General features: G+C 45.7%; 1 protein-coding gene across 2 annotated transcripts in view; it reads left to right on the top strand.

Moving 5' to 3' along the window:
- The window catches only part of ARHGAP8 (Rho GTPase activating protein 8), a 968,737-nt gene that overhangs the window by 593,999 nt on the left and 354,683 nt on the right, over positions 1-20,055 (top strand). For both annotated transcript variants that reach the window (XM_085652441.1, XM_085652442.1), the window contains exon 7: positions 850-948. In XM_085652441.1, coding sequence (XP_085508567.1) covers positions 850-948 — 99 coding nt within the window. The remainder of the gene's footprint in view (positions 1-849; positions 949-20,055) is intronic.

Raw genomic sequence — 20,055 nt, 5'->3', positions numbered from 1 at the left:
GGGACATGCACCCGCCTTTGGCCAGTTGCGTGCTTTCATTTTTGAAAGTCACACGCAAAGGCCAATGGAATGAGTGGAAGTTGAAAAACCACACGGACAAGTTTTGAGAAAGTCTGGAGTGATTCCAAGAGGCCTCCCAATAGAGCAGCGCTGCACTAGGCTCGACCTAAAAATCAATATTGGAAAAATAGAGAATGTTTACAAAAGGAGACATTACAAATACTTTGTTAAGGTGTATAGTTTGCTTTTTTTAAAGCGATTATTTCACCAGAGTTCCCCATAACATATGAATTTATTGTTTATTTTCTTAGGTATAGTATCTGTGAATGTATATGTCCTTTACTATAGTATCTGTGAATGTATATGTCCTTTACTATTGCTATGCTATGTTACTGGTCTTTTCTTCTATTATTTTCTCCATTACTAACTGAATGCTGCTGATAAAAGAAAATGTGCACTTTGGCCATGTTATTCATTTTGTGTTCATTGAACTCCCTTGTCCTGTTAGAAAAAAGTTCATTTGAATGTTATCAAAGAAAAAAGCAAGTACATTTATTTCTCATAATATTTTTTAATTATATTGGGTCATGCTATTTGGTTGATGACCTGACGAATAGGAAATATTATTGTAGTTGAGTAGCTGTTATTTTAAATGCATTGCATCGATATTAAGCTCACAAATGTATCTTGACAGAAAGAGACTTTGATCTGATGAAAAGTGATATGTTACTGCTATTTACTAATGAATTTTAGTTGCCATTGATCGGTTTATGATCAATACAAACACATATGTTAATATACACACTGTATTCATTATACACACTGATTTGTATTCATTCACTTTTTCAGTCACAAGTTTGGGAAGAAGGTTTCATACATGAATTACTTAAGTGACTTAAGAGACCATCTCAAATACGACCATCTTAATATCCCTGAAGAAGTTAAAAGGTAGGTGTTGAGCTGTATTTTTGTAAGGGTTGTATCATACAGGGCTTCATATTCTTTTCTTCACATAAAAATCGTCTGTTCTTAATATAAATTACAATCGGGGTTTGGTGGTATCTGAAAATCCTCTACTTTCTGGTTGAAACTCTAAATATTGAATGGAATCCACCTCCTGAATTCTGTCCACAGTTCTATTTCACCAATGGAGGAAATGAAGCTAATGTAGTCAACTCATTATTATCATTATCATTTTCCTCATTTAAATCTTTATTCGATTTTATAGATAAAATCATAAAAGGCAGATCATTTAATAACAACATACAGAGTGTCAGTGCCATAATCATTCATGTTTTAGAACTGCCACCAAGAAACGCACAAGGAAAAAGCAGATAGATGGTGAGTTCAACAACTGTCAAAATAATAAGGCTGGCCTAACTTGGTTAAAATTCAACGGTAAAAAATTGGGCATACGAATTAATGCTGCAGGTTACTGTATTTTGAGCAAAACATAACCACATGTGATGTGTTATCACAATTACAAAAAGGCTGATCTGAGTACTTAAAACAGCCATGATTAAAAGGGACCAATTGATGAAATAAATTTAATCTGAAATAAGTCAACAATCGGTGTTGGTGGCGAGTTATATCCCAAGTCAGATAAGGTTCGATATTGCTAACTGTTTGTACCAATAGGGTGTGTCGAATTGAGTGTTTTGTTAAGGCAATGTCCTCACGCTCTGAGGTCAGCTTATCCATGAAAGCGGTTTCAACCCATTTTCCATCAGCACAGGTTATGTTTGTGGTGTTAAGAAACAAACCCGGCCTCCCTATTGCTCGCAAGTTGCGTGCCACATAAGCCAGCCAGGGAATCTGTGAAGACTTATCTAATTGTAGACAGTCTTTCAAGATCACTCTACTAAAACTCAACTCCTTCTTTGTCCAAATTGACTTCCAGAGTTTTAATGGATTGATGCGGAGTCGGTCAATTAAAAAAATCCATACCTAATTCTTCGTGGACGATTTCATAAGGTGTGGTTTGGCAAACTCCCCGAAGACTCCTTAAAAACGTATTTTCTGCAAGTTGGAGTGGTGCAACCTGGCCCTAACCCCAAATTTCGCTACCATAGCGCACTAAGGGGATACATTTGGCCCTATAGATCTCCAAAACCGATTGGATATGAGTGCGCCCCAATCGGCGGGAGAAATCCCTGATACCAAATATTGCCCTGCCAAAAGAGGAGTCATTTTGAGATATAAGCGGATGCCAATTAAGCTCAGAATCCAATTGGATCCCGAAATATTTGAACTTGTCCACCATTCTGATTTGATGGCAATCTATTACATATTCATTGTTTTCATTTTAGATGGACCAAATTTCATGACATGAGATTTAGAAAAATTTGTAGCTAAGTCAAGACTATTCATAAAATGAATACAAAGGGTAAGAAGCTTGTTCAGGCTTTTAGCAGTACGGGCCATTAAAACTGTATCATCCGCGTATAGTAAAGCGGGAATGGGGCGGCCTCCTACTCTGGGGACATCAACACCCGGATCGATCAGGACCTGTTCTATGTTATTAATATAAAAGATAAATAAAAAAGGAGCTAAAATGCAGCCATGCGGCACCCCTCGCTGGAGTTCAAAGTGCTAAGTGCATTCCCCATTGGGACCATATCTAACACTTGTGGATAGACCGATGTGCAAATCACGCAAAAAATGAATTAAAGCTACCTCAACACCCATCAGTTCCATCATGGACCAAAGCTTAGAGCGGTTAACTCTATCAAAGGCCGAGGTAAGGTCCATGAAGGCCAGATGGATGGCCCTTTTTTTGGCCTTGGTATACCTGCAAGTTAAAATGTAGAGGTTCAGGGTCTGTTCTATTGTTGGAGGAAATTAGGCTAATGAAGTCGACTCTGTATTTAGAATTTCTTCCAGAAGTTGGTGGTTTTTCAGTTACCACTGAATCCCAAGTCAGGGTATTGAGAATTTACTTTTCATTGGTTTTATTGACAAACTTTCATACAAACCTTTGAAAAATGTACCATAACTTATGCAAACCATGACGGTTTGAGGAGTATCCTCTCATGATTTTAACACCTTGAACTTCCTGTTTTTTTAATGTTTTTCCTCTGTTACAACTTGGACTGTGATGTACCTTGCTATGGTACTTGACGTATTAGTTATAGTTCTGGCTAGGTTAGAGTATCCAGTTTTGTTTTGTTATTAACTATTGTGCCATTTGACGAATCGGGTGTTAATTACAATACAAATTTTCATAAATTACTCAGCTACCAAGAGTGTATCGGTAAAATAAAAAAAATATTTAAAAAACATACACATAAAGAAAAACAACATGACCAATTACTAAGGGATGTATGATTTTACAGCATATTTACAATAACGTTTGGACATTTACATAAAAAAATTGTTAATAAAACATGGGCTCCTGAATAAAGTTAACATACAGTGCTCAATTGCACAGTACACATTACATTACATAAATGTAATGTACGGGCCCTTGGTGAACATTGATTGGACTCCTACAGGTGTGTACCTTCTTACTGATGTCAGGAGGCTCATATTCACACTTTGCTACCAAAAATTAAGCAGGGGGCGTAGAGGTAAGTACATCTTGGGAATGTTGACCATGATATGCCATCTCAAGTCAAATAAAGAAAAGGCAGTATTGGAGGTTCTTGGAAGAAAAGAAGAAAAAATAAATAGAAGCAAGTCACAATGCAGAAATTACCCAAAAGGTGCTGCAGGAAATGTAAGCGAACAATCTTCCTCTCAGCATTTCTGCACTTTATTGTTTGTAGCTCAAAAAGAATACATGGTGCAGAGCAAGAATTGAAGACCACTGCAAAAAGATTACATCAACAAAAAAAAAGATGTTATGGGTTTATAAGTGGGTGTTTGCCACCACAGAGGCAACAAAATGCAGTAAGATCATGTTAAAAAGGGGGCATGGCTTAGAGGCCGCTCCTTACAAGAGCTCTGTGCCACCACTCAACAAATTTGTCTAATCAGGTCCCTTTCCCTGGGACTCTCCATCCTAGATTGAGTCCTGCGACGTGGCGACACCCCGTCTTTCACTGGATCTTGCTAGGGACGGCCGAATGACATGGGAACAGGCATCAGCAGCCAAACGGCTTGCACGAGGCAGGACTGGGACGCTAGTGAGGCTTGAAAGAAGCCGGCAGACTGAGGTCCTGTGAGGTGCCGCTTCTCGGAACATCTCCTACTGATCCTCTCACCCGCCTACACCAGTGCCTTACCCCAGGGCTCTTCAGGTTAGATTGATCCCTGGGACTTGGCGTAGTGAAGTTCCTGGCTGGGCCGGAGGTGTGATAATTGAACTGCTGGCGGCATAAGGGGTGCAGGGTCCGCTGCGTCACAGTAGACTGGTGGCTACCCCTGTCTTTGGCGTGGCGTCGCTGCTGATCCATTTCGCGAGTTCCTTGAAGAGAAGGAAGCTAGGAAGGGGAGCTTTGAAGACTGCAGTACCCACCACACCAGGCCTCTTCCCCTCTCCTGTTGCCGGCCAACTTGTGCTACTGAGCCCTGGTGCTCTGCTAATTAGGGGAAAGGGTACAAGGGGCCCATCCCTGAGGAGAACAATAAACGCCATGGAAGTGATCCTGATCACTGCCTCTTATCGCAGCTGCTCCCCCTCCCTGTGTCGTGATAAGCGGGGGTGATCCCCTCTATTTATTATACGGCCTCTAATGCATCATGGCACGTGACAAACCCTCAGCCCCAGCAACGCATTAAAAGATTGACAAATATGCCAAGCTGATCGCGACATTGGAGGAAACGGATGCTGTGTGTGGTGGAGACACCTGCCAGGAAGGCCTCCCGGCGGTCTCCATCCTCCAGGTCACTCAAGACTCAAGTAATGATGGAGAGAAAATGAGGGATCTGAAAATTGACTTATCTTTAATAAGGCAGGACTTGCAGAACATGGTCGACAGATGCACAGAGGTAGAGGTTAAAGGTTCTGAGACCGTAGACGCTGGAAATCACAGGAATTTCGACTAATCAAATTGCAACAACTGGTTAGTCATTTGGAGGCACGTGCAGAGGATGAGGACGGTGGGACCCGCTGTAACCATCTGTGCATCGTAAGGCCAGAGGGGGTAACTCTGATCACGTTCATCTGGTACTGGCTAAAGAGCTGGGTGCCAGCTTCCGAAGTTTCCTTTTGCTTCATAATTGAAAGGGCTCACAGGGTCCTCCTCACCAAGACTTCCGTGGGCTCCATGTCCTAGCCTTTCCTTGACCTCGTTCTCAGTTATGCAGCTCGAGATGCTGTTCTCCGAGCGGTGCACTTCTTGGGCAACTTAACATACCATGCCTCCCCGGTCATGATTTTCCCAGATTATACCCGGAATGTCCAGCAGCACCAGGGATCCTTCCAGGAGGTGAACCCGAAGCTGCGGGCCTTGAACATTTGGTATAAGCTCCTTTTTCCTGCCCGACTGAAGGCCATCTTCCTAGATAGGACTTTGTTCTTCGATACGCCTGAGATGGCTTAGGACTGGGCAGAGGAGCTTCCCAACCTGCCGAACCAAGCATTATTTCTGGCAGAGGGAGTGGGAGGGATGAGACCTGTCAGGGGCAGTGAAGTTTGAAGGCAACCCAGAGATTGGAGCACTGTCCCGTGGTGAAGGAATCGACACAGGCTGGGCTTGCTTGAGCCTTACGCCTCCCCAGCAAGGGGACTTAACTCAGAGCCTGAGATCAACCCTCCATAAGATGCTGCTGAAGTTGACCCTTTGTCCACTGTCCATGGAACCCAGGCTTGACCTGCTCCAATAGATATTACTGGGTACATACTTGCTTCTGTTGAGACTAAGTGGCGGTGCTAGGGGATGTTTGGGAATCCATGCCCCAGCTTAATTTCACTTTTGTTGTTGTTATTGTTTTTGTTTGTGCATGTTGGGGAAGGTTGGGATAGGAATCGTTTGAAAGGGGGGATGCACGGTAGGGGAGGCACACACCTTAGAGTAGCCCAGTTGGCTTTAGTGCCTAGCTGCACCATGACAGGTACTTAATGTTGCCAAAGTATAGGTAGGGAGGAATTTAGTTTAAGGGAGGAGGGGTCAGTAGTGTTTTCTTTCAACCTCAGCCTAGCTCTGATGTGCTTGTTTCTGCTAAGATCGTCGGTGCATGACACATACACATCAGATCTTAAGATGCTGCAACTTATGTGACCGGCCCCTTGGCCCAGTGACTGGCCCACTTCAACACCTAGGGAGACTCACCATACTCTCATGGAACGTCAGCGGTCTTTTGGACAAAATAAAAAGTGGGGCGATCATGAGAGCAGCACACAAATATAACCCAGACATACTATTGCAGGAAACACATCTGATGGGTAAAGATTTTCCCTTCCTAGCACGTAAAGGGTTCGCACAGGTGCTACAGGCGGGGTTCTACCACGGGTCGAGGGGAGTAGCCTTCCTGATATGGTATCAAGTTCCGTTCATAATGTTGAAGGTGTGGCACAATGGGTTGGGATGTTACGTGGTGGTGACCGTGTCTCTGTAGGGATCCGTTATCCATACTATGCGTCAAAGCCCCTCCCCCCTTTTGACGTCTGAGTTCGCAGCGGAGCTTTTCCGGGCCCTAAAGGAGCTACTGGCTACTTGGTCTTGGGTGTAGACCTCAATGGAGTCCACGACCCAGTTGTAGATTAGGAGATATGGAGTGATCATGGTGGCATCACACCAGATTATTCTTACCACCTTCCTGCGTAACATGTAATTCCTAAATGTGAGGTGGGTGCATCACCCAGCAGAGCTATGATAGCATACCTTCTTCTCTAATGCATAATGACCTTCTCCTGCCTTGACTACCTGCTAATCCCTAAAGTGGAGAGTCACAGGGTACTTAATGCGCAGATTCTAGCACGTGGCTTATCACACCACTCGCCTGTGCAGATCCCTCTCACATGGGGGTGTTTGGGGACTCCGGCTGGATGGCGCCTGAATCACTGGTGCCTGCAGGATGAGAACTTCTGCGAAGTTTACAACCAAATGGGGGAAATGTACTTCAAAGAAATAAAGGGTCGATAGAATCCACAGACGCTCTCTGGGAGGCCTTGAAAGTCACCATAAGAGGAGAAATCATTAGCTATACTATGAGCCAGCAACGATGGTCCCAACAGAAGATCTCTGAACTCGAGTCACGCATAGGCGGGTTAGAACAGCAATTCCTCACTGACAGAGACAAAGCTAACAAGACCCTTCACTGACTGTATACGCCCCGTTCCACCGGAAACCCCATAGCCTACATCGACAGAGACCATGGTCAACTTGTCACAGACAGTACTGATAGTGTCCACTTCTTTGCTGCCGATATTGACGACTGTACAGCCCCGAGAAGGAGGGGAGACAGATGGACCTGCAAAAGTTTGAGGCAGATCTCCCTCTGACCAAACTGAGATTTGCAGATAGGTAACTCTTGGGAGGCCAATATCACACTGGAAGAACTGGGGGCACCCCTGACACACCTCCAGTCTGTTAAAGGGCTGGGGCCGAATAGATATTTGTCAGAGTTCTGGAAGCTCCCATGGCCCCAAGTGGACCTGCTCTTGCTGCAGACATTTCAGGAAACCTGAATGCCTGCTCAGTGACCTCCGAGCGGCAGTCATAGTAGTGATCTTGAAGTCAGGACACGAGGGCACGTGCTTTGAGGAGTATAGCCAACCACACTGCAGTCTTATTTAACCTTGACATAGTGAGGAGGAGACATTTGACCCAGACGATTGTCGCATTAGATGTTGTATCTATGTCATTAATCAAAGACTATATCGCATTTCCTAGAAAGAAAAATCTGGCGACATCTGCGCTACAAGGCAGTCATGACCATGATTCTGTATAAATCAGTGAATATTGCAGCCTTTGCTTTTAAGGTAAGGAAGATGTTGCTCTCCATGAACTAAGATGGAGCTGAGGCCTACATAAGATGAAGTCGGACCTTAGGGACTTTGTCATCCCTTGCTTGTATGTCTGAATGTGACACCATAGGGGGCATGTCTAATCAATAGGAATTTGACTAATGTGTAGAAAAATTCATGCTCTCAAGTTATCGTCTACAATTACCTAGGATAATGTACATGTCTAAAATGTGTAAAGCATATGAAATATACTTGTAGTGAAATATAAAATAATATTTGAGCCATTAGTACATTGTAGATATAAAAGATGACTAAAACGTGCTAACATATAGTTCACATGTGAAGCATGAATATTTGTAGTCTTTGCGTTACTGCTAATAATAACAAAATCATATTTCATTATCTATATGGAGCATGTTATGCATCTTGGCAAAAAAACATACCTGTGATAGTACAGATAGTCAAAATTAAAAATAAGCTGTATCAGAGGCAAAAACAAAAAGAGAGTACTTCAAAAAGAAGGAAAATGATTTTATTTTCAGTAGGCTTTGTGATACACACAGTGGGTACAGGTCATGATTCTTTGGCCAACTTACTTGTTGAGTTAACTCCTCATCAGATGAACACGCAGCAGAAGTGTGGTCTTTGCGATATCCATACAAATCATGTTCGTAGTTGACAGTTGGTGTGCTAGATGGACAAGCAAATTATTTCTCACCTGAGGCACTTGATGTTAGTTGTAGCTCCTCTCCAGGGTACCCGAAGAATAACAATGAGTCAAGCCATTCGTCAAGAGCTGCATCAAAACGTGCCACTAGTAATACTGCTCTGTCATGGGTGGCATCATATAAAAGGGAAAGGTGCATTACTCAGCATTGTTTCTGGTGCTCATGTATAGGCTGCAAGATTATTTCCCCATCAGGTTAAGCCACAGGGGATCTGCTCCAGATGTAAGTCCAAGATGTGTCAGTTGGACCTTTAAAGCACCAGAACACAGGTTTTACTTGGGTAGTATTCACTTTGCGATATGGGAGCATTGCGTGCTCACTGAGTTCGGATAGCCAAGCATGTCCCATATAGCATGTTAGAGTCTCTCTGCAACTTTGTACAGTTGGATATGGGTTGCATTTGCCCCATACCCGTGCCCATTTCTGGGGGCGCCCTCCCTGCCACCATCGCCCTATCTAAGTCATGACACCAGTGTTGATGTAGGGGGGCAGTAGGCGCTCCCCAGTGTTGCGCGATATTTTGCTTGGCCATTGTGATCCCCAGGGTCGCCTGTGCTGCGTGGTTGATGTCATTTGGTTCCCAAATATTAAGGGGGCATCTCCACGGTTCTGGGGTTACCTCAAAGCCATTGTAGCCATGACCATTTCCCAGTAGTGTGCTATAGTAGGACAGTCCCATATCGTGTGGTAAAAAGAGCCCAGCATCCCACACCCCCTCAAACACAAGGGAGTTTCAGTCCATCCTATCTTGTGAAGCATCGTCCTAGTGTAATAAGTTCTGTGCAATATTTTCAATTGCACAAGTTGAGGTCTGGACGGAATTGCCACATCCCGTGGGGATGCCAAGGCCTCCTGCCAGTCTTGGTCGTCCATGTCTCCCAGCTCGGCCTGCCATTTCTCTCTCAGGGTGCATGTGGGATCTTTCTGATTGTTTACCAGTTTGCGGTACGTAAGAGAGATTGCTTTTTTGTTAAGGCAGTCAGTCAGGAGGTGGTCTTCGAGTGGTGAAGACTCGGGGAGATCGGTACCTAGGGGTATGGCTGTGGTAAGTGCGTGCTTGATTTGCAGATATCGGAACTGTTCCGAGTCCGCCATTTGATATGTTGTGCACAGAAAGGAACTTCTTTTTGTAAGAGAACAGACAATAGAATAGAACAGGCAATCACGTAAATCAACTATATTTCTCCTTCCACTTCCAGCTCTTTAGATACCCTCCAATAAGGATACAACTCTTCTGAAATCTCCCATCTTTTAGGCCAACCTTCTTTAACACACAACAACACTCTTTTAGCAACTTATCCTCTTCCACTGCAAATTTTCACATTTCCCCATCAACACCCCCAAACTCTTTGGCCATGACATCAGCAACACTGGCTATAACTTCTGTGTCTCCTTCTTCCTTACTCTCCTCCCTGCTGTCACATTGAAGCCTCGACAAACAACCTGCTGTAAAATTTTTCCTCCCAGGTACTTGTTCCACACTGTAAGTATACTCTTTAAGCCTAGACATCAACCTAGCAATATGTGCAGTAGCACCACTTACCCCACTGGGATACCTGATCCGCAACAACGGTTGTGATCAGTCTTCAAAGTAAATCAAGTACCCCACATATAATTACGGAAATGCTCCACCGCCCACTCACGCCAGAAGCTCCTTTTCCAACACTACATACTTCCTCTCTGCCTCACTAAGGGTGCGTGAAGCAAATGCCACATTCCACTCTTCTACTCCACACTTGTATGACAGAACATTTCCCATCCCATAAAGACTGGCATCCACAGTAATTATGCATTCTTTGTTCCTACAGAAAAGCTTTAGAGTAAGTCGGTTCTCCTACAATTTTAGATTTCACTAAATCAAATGCATGCTATTGTCTATCAGGCCACGTGAATTTCACATACCGCAATGTTAGTTCTCTTAGAGATTCCATTTTTATGGCAAAATCCTCCATAAACTACCCCTCTCAGTTTTTGTTTCACCAACAGATCCCCTCTTTTGAGCTTTAATACAATGAGAATAACCTTGTATCGTGCCCAACTCTCCTGAAAATACATCAGGAATTTTTTTAATTAACCAGGCACAATCCTCTGGGTCACCAACCACCAGCACAGGTTCTTTGCTGCGAGGATTTAAAATAATGCCCAACTTCCACTGATCCTTCCACCCCAAAAGATTCACACCTTTATTGGCAGCATACAGCTTAATATGAGCTGCGCTACCCTTGAACATAACATCTATCTCCACAAACCCTCTCATTTCAATAGTTAACCCGTCAAAACTTTGTGCGATTATGTCAGTCTCTTTCAGTTCACCCACAGTTCTAATATTTCCAAACGTCAGTAGAAAATAATCTTCTGAAATGATAGTCCAAGGAGACCCTGAGTCCGCCATAAGCTCCAGCTCACTACTAAGCACTTGAACTTTGCATTTGGGAGGTTTAGTAGCTTCTCCCTCCCATTCCAGATTATTCAAAGATAAAGTCACTTCTCCATATCACTATCTAAACCACTCACACATTTATCACAGGCTGCTTCCTTTCCAGTCCCAGCCTTACTATTGAACAGAGGAACACCTTTCTTCCTCTCACTCCTACAGACGTGAAAAATGTCCTTTACGCCCTCAATTGTTATACTCTTTCACCATGGCTGGGCAGTGAGGTGATGAAGCCAAATGGTTGGAGCTAACACATCTATAACAAGTAAAAGTTTTATCAGACCTCTTCCCCAGTGGCACATACTTGCGTTCTGACTTGTCTATCACAGCACACACGTCTTCAGTAGGCTTCACATTTTTCACAGTACTATCCTGCACAGATTTCATCCAAATTTCTGACTTTTCTATGGCTTTAGCTGTGGCAAAAGCGTCCTGTAAATTTGGGTCTCCCATAACCCCCAGTCGTTCTTGCACGTTCCTATTCTTAACATTCACTATACTTTGATCCTTTATTATTTCCTCAGTGATAGCTCGAAACCTACAGTGTAATCCTAGACCACGTAATGCAGTCAGAAAATCATCAAATGACTCCTCCTCCTGTTGAGCTATAGGGTAAAACTTAAATCGCCGAACGAGAGAAAGGCTTAAACTTAAGTTCCATTCTTAACAAAGCATCCTCAAAAACATTCCGTTCCCCTCCACCTTGAGGAGGAACCTGGGGGTAAAGTTCTGAAAACTAACTGGCTTTCTGACCCAAAGCAATGGAGAAATATATTCTTCTTCCTCTCTGCACCCATCCTTTCACCATCAATAACCTTCATATAAGTGAGGAACTCCTTCTTCCGCCTTGCCTAAGGTAAAAGAGGATCTCCTTTATTTTGTAAAAACTTGCATGAAGTTCAAACTGCAGGTTTCCACACAAAAATGTACAGTAACCCTCTTGGAATACCTTTCAAAGTGTTATGTAACAATAACAATAATGCTTGTAAAACTATAATGTTTATAGTCTGCTGAGTGCATCAGCGGCATTGAAAATGATCAATGAAATACCTTACTGTGAACAAATTCCAAGCATGCCGTGTTTGTTAGCATAATGAAATATGGTGCGAAGTGTTCCAAAATTGTTTTAAAAGATGTGACTCCAACTGTGTGTATCGACTTTGAACACACACAGAAATAATAAAGCTGTGTGCAACAGTGCTGAAATACTGGGAAACGCACACACACCCACACACACGCACACACACACACACACACACACACACACACACACACACACACACACAATGCAACCAAGCTGTGCGGGTCGGCACTAGAATAGCACACGCACTAGAGCAACAGTGCGTGGTTGTAAAGTGTACCCAAGATGGTGTGGAGACGTGACAAGGTCTTGATGCCCAAAGTGATGCAGATGTGGTTGCTAGGTTCTTCCAAGATGGCATCAAAATGTGAACAGCGCCCAGACGTCCACTGTTTAATCGACGCAATGGTGACGTGGAACGTAAAGCCTACACAGCATATTGAGGACGACGTGAAGAGCTACCTGATGAACACAACATGTGAGCAGACACGTTTGAGGCAGACGCTACAGAACGCTAAATGCGCGAGGAAAGCACACGCGCCTTACAGGCAATATTTGGAAGATGGAGTCATCGTTCAAACTCCAGGTTTTTAGGTCTCGCCTAGCTATTGCGTAGCAATCCCTATGCAAGACTCTAGTAAGGGGCTCCCAAAAGTGCTCCCAAAAGTGGATTGCATGGCGAGCACGCGCACAATCACGTGCATCGTGCCGCCATGCAATCCACTTTTGGGAAGCGCTTCAGCCCACTGGCGCGTGCACCTACTTCAAAGGGTCCGCTCCCCCGCCTGGAATGCGCTCCCCCGCCCCTTGCCGCTTCAAAGCCCGCGTTCCCGCCCACGGAAAGACACACGCCACTTTTATCTTCCTTGTTAATTGCAGCGCTCCATGCGCGCTCTTACTTTAAAAATGGCGACTCGTCGTATTCAACTTGTTTAGCCTAGGTATAAAGTGCCTCTCTCCTTCCCCCTCCCCCATTTTTCCATTCAAAAGGGGCATGGAGAAGCTCCCTCCCTTCTGTCCTGGGTAGTGTTATTATCTTGCATTTCGGAGGTGCGTTCTAGTCGGATCCTCTAGGGGGCAGCCCTGCACGTGATTCCGACATGAAACGAAAATGAAAACCCTACGCACTTTAAACCAGGAAAATTAAAGATATCGCCGGAGCAGCTGTTCCTCTCTACATCTAAGGTTGCCCCACTTGCCCATGTACACGTCATCACTTGGCAGAGAGACTGAATTAAAGGATTTTGTTTCTTGTGGTAAGCCTGTCATACTCGGCGAAGCTCAGATCTAGCTTGAACTTTTTAAATCACTGCCACTAATTCTCGCATTTGGACGTCGCGGGTTTGTTCCATATCGTGGAAATCTTTTATAAGTATTTCAGTTCCTTGAAATCATAGTTCGTGCAAAATGAGTTCCCTAGAAAAATGTGTACTCTGATCTGGGTTTACGAGTTAATTTGGAGATTGCATAAGGCACGCCGCAGCTTAATCTTTGCCAAACTTTTTCACTCGAAATATCGGGCACATCACCATCCCTACATACGTATACTGGAGTATGTGCACAAATACGGTGTGCCAATTACGTGCTTTTTTTCCTTTTTACAGTCAGAGCGCTTGAAATGAGCACCAGTTACGTTAAACACATTGATTCATGGTAGACACGGGGAGATGAAGTGATTTGACCAGAATCACAGGATGTTAAGCCGACGCTGAGACTTGAACCTAGTTCCCAACTCCAAAGTCGGCAGCTCTGGCCTCAGTCACTCCTTGAATATATAACGTGTTCCTTGTGTTTGTAATATGCTAATTGAACTCTAGTACACATTATAAACAAAACATGCAGTTATTCACATAGGGCCAGGCGTATTTCAGTGGGGACGAGTTTATGATGATTTTAAAGTGTCTGTGGCTCAGCTTACGTTTCCTGCTCCTTGGCCACTTTGGACGCCAGTTCCACCAAAGGTATATGCACCGTTATTAAACCATAAACGCAAATGCTGCGCGTGACTGCCTGTCACTAGCATCAAAGTGGCCAGAAGCGTTTGAGGCGCTATAATGAAGATATTAAGTACAATAATCATACGTATTTTCAAGAGTTTGAGCTATTGGAATGGTAAATGACAATGCCTTTTATTTAGGTGTTAATTATCAAAACAGATAAATAAAACGCAGTCATTTGCAATGCCAATAGCTTAAACTCTCACAAATGCGAGACCTATTGCATTGCAAATGCTTGTTTTTAAATGCTGTCCAAATCTGGAAAAGCACCAAAACATGGGTATCCTCTGCTGCAAATGCTGTGAAACGCTGCAAAGGTTTACCATGAAGGATTTCGGGATACAATTCCAAGAACAGTAAATCCACTGCATGCCTAAAGACAAACAAAAAGAATGCACCCCTCCTGTGCTGTCGACTTGATGAAGGTACCACTTCAACTTGTTGCCAAAATTGTAGTAAATTCAGTAATCCAGTTATCATGGGGAGAGTTTAAAAAGATTTATTGGAGAGATAGCAGAGTACCTGTACTCAGTCCAGGCAGTCAACTCCCCAGTCCCCCACAATTTTAGATCCAGAACACAGGCAGAGAAACTGGCATAACAATGGCATTAGAAATATAACAGGGCCCTTAAAGTGAACCCATCAAAAACGACCTCAAATGCACAACACGTGTATCAGGAAGGTTGTTATGGGTAAAGAAATATTATAATGTATTACCTAGGTAAATGGTGGCATGTCACTGTTCTAATTAGTGCATCTTCAACTTGTTCTATACCAAGTAAAGTATATGTGGAATCTTTCTTGGCCATTGTTATTTCAGTGAGTGTCAAATGATATGGTTCAAATAAGGCTGTTTCATTAAACTTGATCTAAGTGTTTGTAATGCCCAATATAGTTTTATAATTGCCCTTAACTGAGCCTGCCCATATTGAAACCCTTTCAGATCTCCTTTCATGAAGTCTAAGGTTGAGGACAAAATGTAATGTTCGAGGCATATGAGCTGCAGATTACACACTTTTGCATAGATCGCCATCTGGTGTTGGGCCCGGATGTTTGCAATTTGTTTTTCCTCTTGGAAAGTCTTTGGAAGTCACGAGGTCGGTGACTCCTCCCTTGGTTCGTATTGCGCATGGGCTTCGGCTCCATCCTCAGATTGTTTTTTTCCGCCATCAGGCTCAGATGTAATACTTCGCGCTCCGGTTCCGAACATTCCAGTTCGACGATCGAAGCGGAATCCTCGCTCTCCGCGGTATTGTTCAGATACTGATCTCCTCAATCACCTTCTTCTTCGACACACCTTCGATTCCAGTCATCGACGGCGGCCTTCGGGCCTATCCAGGCTCCGGTCCCGCCTGATGGATAGAACTCCATTCAAGAAGTGCCCTTGATGTGGGTCCAAATTCCCCTACACCGATCTTCATGAGGTGTGCAACCTCTGCCTCTCCCCTGAACACGAGGCTAGAGACTGTCCCGCCTGCAAGTCTTTTAGATCCAAAAAGACTATTCGAGATCGAAGGGCCAGACGAAAAATGGCGCACTCCTCGACTTCCGTTCCAGTCAACATCTTCGGGGGGGACGTCAAAGCTCCGGGACAGCAGCACACCGAAGAGGACCTTGTCAGTGCTTCCGAAGCCGACGACTCAGATGTGGAGGACATCACCCCGGCGCAGAGGGTTGTGAGTAAAATACCCCCTCCCACACCTGCGCCGACACCCAAAAAGGCTTCGGTCACGCCTTCGCCTCCGGGCCTAGGCAAGACCAAAGACACTGCTTCGAACACCCCACCTTCGGGCCCGGTGAAGAAGCCAAGTAAGCCTTCCGGCGGCTCGGGCTCGAGCCAGCCTGCCAGCGGTGCCGAAAAACACCCTTCGGCACCGAAGAAGAGATCGGCCTCTACCTCGACACCGAGCTCCTCACCAAAGCCCTCGGTGTCTAAACCCAGCCTCTCGGTGCCGACCAAACATCATAAGGCCCTCGGCACCGACACTCCCGCGCCGAAGCCTGTCTCGGCACCGAACAAAAAATCGGAGTTTCCAAAAAAGCACGGCACAGACAAGCCTAAAAAGCCATCGGCCCCGAAAACGTCAGCGCCGACCGAACAACCAGTGTCGCAAGAACTTTTTACACCGGATCCTTTGCAAAAGACACTTACCAAGGAACCAAAAACTGGACATTTTGCACGGTCTTCTAAAAAGAGACATTTGGACAAACCACCTCCACCTCCAAAGAGGAAGGACTGTGCTACCTCCCCTTTCAGAATGCCTTCCCCACCTCCTCCACCCTCTCCACCTCCGCCCCCTCCACCTTCTCCACCCCTGCCTCATCGCTCTCCGACCCCGTCTCCAGACCATGATGATCAGGGGTACCTTTACTACGACCCAGCAGATGTGCCACAAGACCCCACCCCTACAGGATCCCCAGACCCCTGGTATGATTATAATAATCCAGACATTCCAGATGTCCCACAAGATGACCTTTATCCATCCAGGCCATCTCCACCAGAAGACTCACTAGGTTTTCACCACCTACTTCAGAGGGCGGCACATTATCACGGGGTAGAGCTACACACTGACCCAGTAGAGGAAGATTTCCTCCTAGACACCTTTGATACTGCACATAGGTCTACTGCTATACTACCTATGCTCAAAGGGGTAATAAAACATGCGCCAGAGGTTTTTAAAGACCCAGTCAGGGCTAGGGTCCTAAACCCACGCATAGAGAAAAAGTATAAAGCTGCCCCCACAGATCCTGCCTACATCAAAGGGCCAGCGCCACTGGGTTCCCTAGTGGTATCCACTGCAAGGAAGAGATCAAATTCCCAGGCGTCAGGCGAAGCGCCACCGCCTGACAAAGAGTCAAAGCTCCTGGACGCGTCAGGAAAACGCACTGCGTCACAGGCAGCCAATATATGGCGTATCGCCAACACTCAAGCGCTATTGGCCAGATACGACAGAGCGCATTATGATGAACTAGAAACCATCATGCACCATGTCCCAGAAAAATATAAAAATAGGGCCAATGAATTAATTCAAGAGGGAAAGACCATAATTAATACCTCTATACGCTGTGCCTTAGACGCAGCAGACACAGCCTCCATAGTGTCCTCCTCCGTCGACACGCTTGGCTGAGAGTTTCAGGCTTTAAACCTGAGGTACAAGCCTCCATATTAAACCATCCATTTGATCAACAACATTTATTCGGTCCAAAGATAGATGAGGCCCTCGAGAAGATGAAGAAAGACACAGATACGGCGAAATCTATGGGAACCCTACAGTCACACCCTCCTAGGCGCTCCTTTCACCGCTCTTCCTTTCGGGGCACAGGCAGAGGCTACTCCTCAGATAGCGCGTCCACGTCCTACAAATCCCCCACTCAGTCCACCTTCACAAAAGGTTATCAAAGAGGCGGATATACAGGCAATAACAATAAAGGCAGAGGCAAAACAAATACCGCCCGCTCTGCCACACCGCCTACCCAATGACTTTCCCCTCCTCCCTCCAGACCATCCCACTCCGGTCGGGGGCAGACTACAAAATTTCCTTCACGTCTGGGAGTCCATCACATCAGACAAATGGGTGACCCGAATTATTCGTTCAGGGTACTGCCTAGAACTCACATCTACTCCCCCCCCCTTTCCCCCCCCCCCCACATACCACCCAGGCAACGCCCAATGTCACAAGAACATTCCACGTTACTAAAACAGGACGAAGAGGACCTTGTCAGTGCTTCCGAAGCCGACGACTCGGATGTGGAGGACATCACCCCGGCGCAGAGGGTCGTGAGTAAAATACCCACACCCGCGCCGACACCCAAAAAGGCTTCGGTCACGCCTTCGCCTCCGGGCCTAGGCAAGACCAAAGACACTGCTTCGAACACCCCACCTTCGGGCCCGGTGAAGAAGCCAAGTAAGCCTTCCGGCGGCTCGGGCTCGAGCCAGCCTGCCAGCGGTGCCGAAAAACACCCTTCGGCACCGAAGAAGAGATTGGCCTCTACCTCGACACCGAGCTCCGCACCAAAGCCCTCGGTGTCTAAACCCAGCCTCTCGGTGCCGACCAAACATCATAAGGCCCTCGGCACCGACACTCCCACGCCGAAGCCTGTCTCGGCACCGAACAAAAAATCGGAGTTTCCAAAAAAGCACGGCACAGACAAGCCTAAAAAGCCATCGGCCCCGAAAACGTCAGCGCCGACCGAACAACCAGTGTCGCAAGAACTTTTTATACCGGATCCTTTGCAAAAGACACTTACCAAGGATCCAAAAACTGGACATTTTGCACGGTCTTCTAAAAAGAGACATTTGGACAAACCAGCTCCACCTCCAAAGAGGAAGGACTGTGCTACCTCCCCTTTCAGAATGCTTTCCCCACCTCCTCCACCCTCTCCACCTCCGCCCCCTCCACCCCTGCTTCATCGCTCTCCGATCCCGTCTCCAGACCATGATGATCAGGGGGACCCATACTACGACCCAGCAGATGTGCCACAAGACCCCACCCCTACAGGATCCCCAGACCCCTGGTATGATTATAATAATCCAGACATTCCAGATGTCCCACAAGATGACCTTTATCCATCCAGGCCATCTCCACCAGAAGGCTCACTAGGTTTTCACCACCTACTTCAGAGGGCGGCACATTATCACGGGGTAGAGCTACACACTGACCCAGTAGAGGAAGATTTCCTCCTAGACACCTTTGATACTGCACATAGGTCTACTGCTATACTACCTATGCTCAAAGGGGTAATAAAACATGTGCCAGAGGTTTTTAAAGACCCAGTCAGGGCTAGGGTCCTAAACCCACGCATAGAGAAAAAGTATAAAGCTGCCCCCACAGATCCTGCCTACATCAAAGGGCCAGCGCCACTGGATTCCCTAGTGGTATCCACTGCAAGGAAGAGATCAAATTCCCAGGCGTCAGGTGAAGCGCCACCGCCTGACAAAGAGTCAAAGCTCCTGGACGCGTCAGGAAAACGCACTGCGTCACAGGCAGCCAATATATGGCGTATCGCCAACACTCAAGCGCTATTGGCCAGATACGACAGAGCGCATTATGATGAACTAGAAACCATCATGCACCATGTCCCAGAAAAATATAAAAATAGGGCCAATGAATTAATTCAAGAGGGAAAGACCATAACTAATACCTCTATACGCTGTGCCTTAGACGCAGCAGACACAGCCTCCAGGGCCAATAACACTAGTGTCCTCCTCCGTCGACACGCTTGGCTGAGAGTTTCAGGCTTTAAACCTGAGGTACAAGCCTCCATATTAAACCATCCATTTGATCAACAACATTTATTCGGTCCAAAGATAGATGAGGCCCTCGAGAAGATGAAGAAAGACACAGATACGGCGAAATCTATGGGAACCCTACAGTCACACCTAGGCGCTCCTTTCGCCGCTCTTCCTTTCGGGGCACAGGCAGAGGCTACTCCTCAGATAGCGCGTCCACGTCCTACAAATCCCCCACTCAGTCCACCTTCACAAAAGGTTATCAAAGAGGCGGATATAGAGGCAATAACAATAAAGGCAGAGGCAAAACAAATACCGCCCGCTCTGCCACACCGCCTACCCAATGACTTTCCCCTCCTCCCTCCAGACCATCCCACTCCGGTCGGGGGCAGACTACAAAATTTCCTTCACGTCTGGGAGTCCATCACATCAGACAAATGGGTGACCCAAATTATTCGTTCAGGGTACTGCCTAGAACTCCCATCTACCCCCCCCCCCCCTCAACTTTCCACCCAGGCAACGCCCAATGTCACAAGAACATTCCACGTTACTAAAACAGGACGTAATCTCCCTCCTACAAAAACACGCAATAGAACAGGTCCCCCACGATCAGCAAAATGTAGGGGTCTACTCCCTATATTTTCTGATACCAAAAAGAGACGAGACTCTACGACCTATCTTAGATCTCCGGCCTCTAAACACATACATACATTCGGACCATTTTCACATGGTA

This window comes from Triturus cristatus, chromosome 4_1 (genome assembly GCF_964204655.1).
Source record: "Triturus cristatus chromosome 4_1, aTriCri1.1, whole genome shotgun sequence".
In the NCBI taxonomy this organism is placed as follows: domain Eukaryota; kingdom Metazoa; phylum Chordata; class Amphibia; order Caudata; family Salamandridae; genus Triturus; species Triturus cristatus.
Note: the sequence above shows the minus strand (reverse complement) of the source record. Positions and strands in the feature narration are given on the sequence as shown.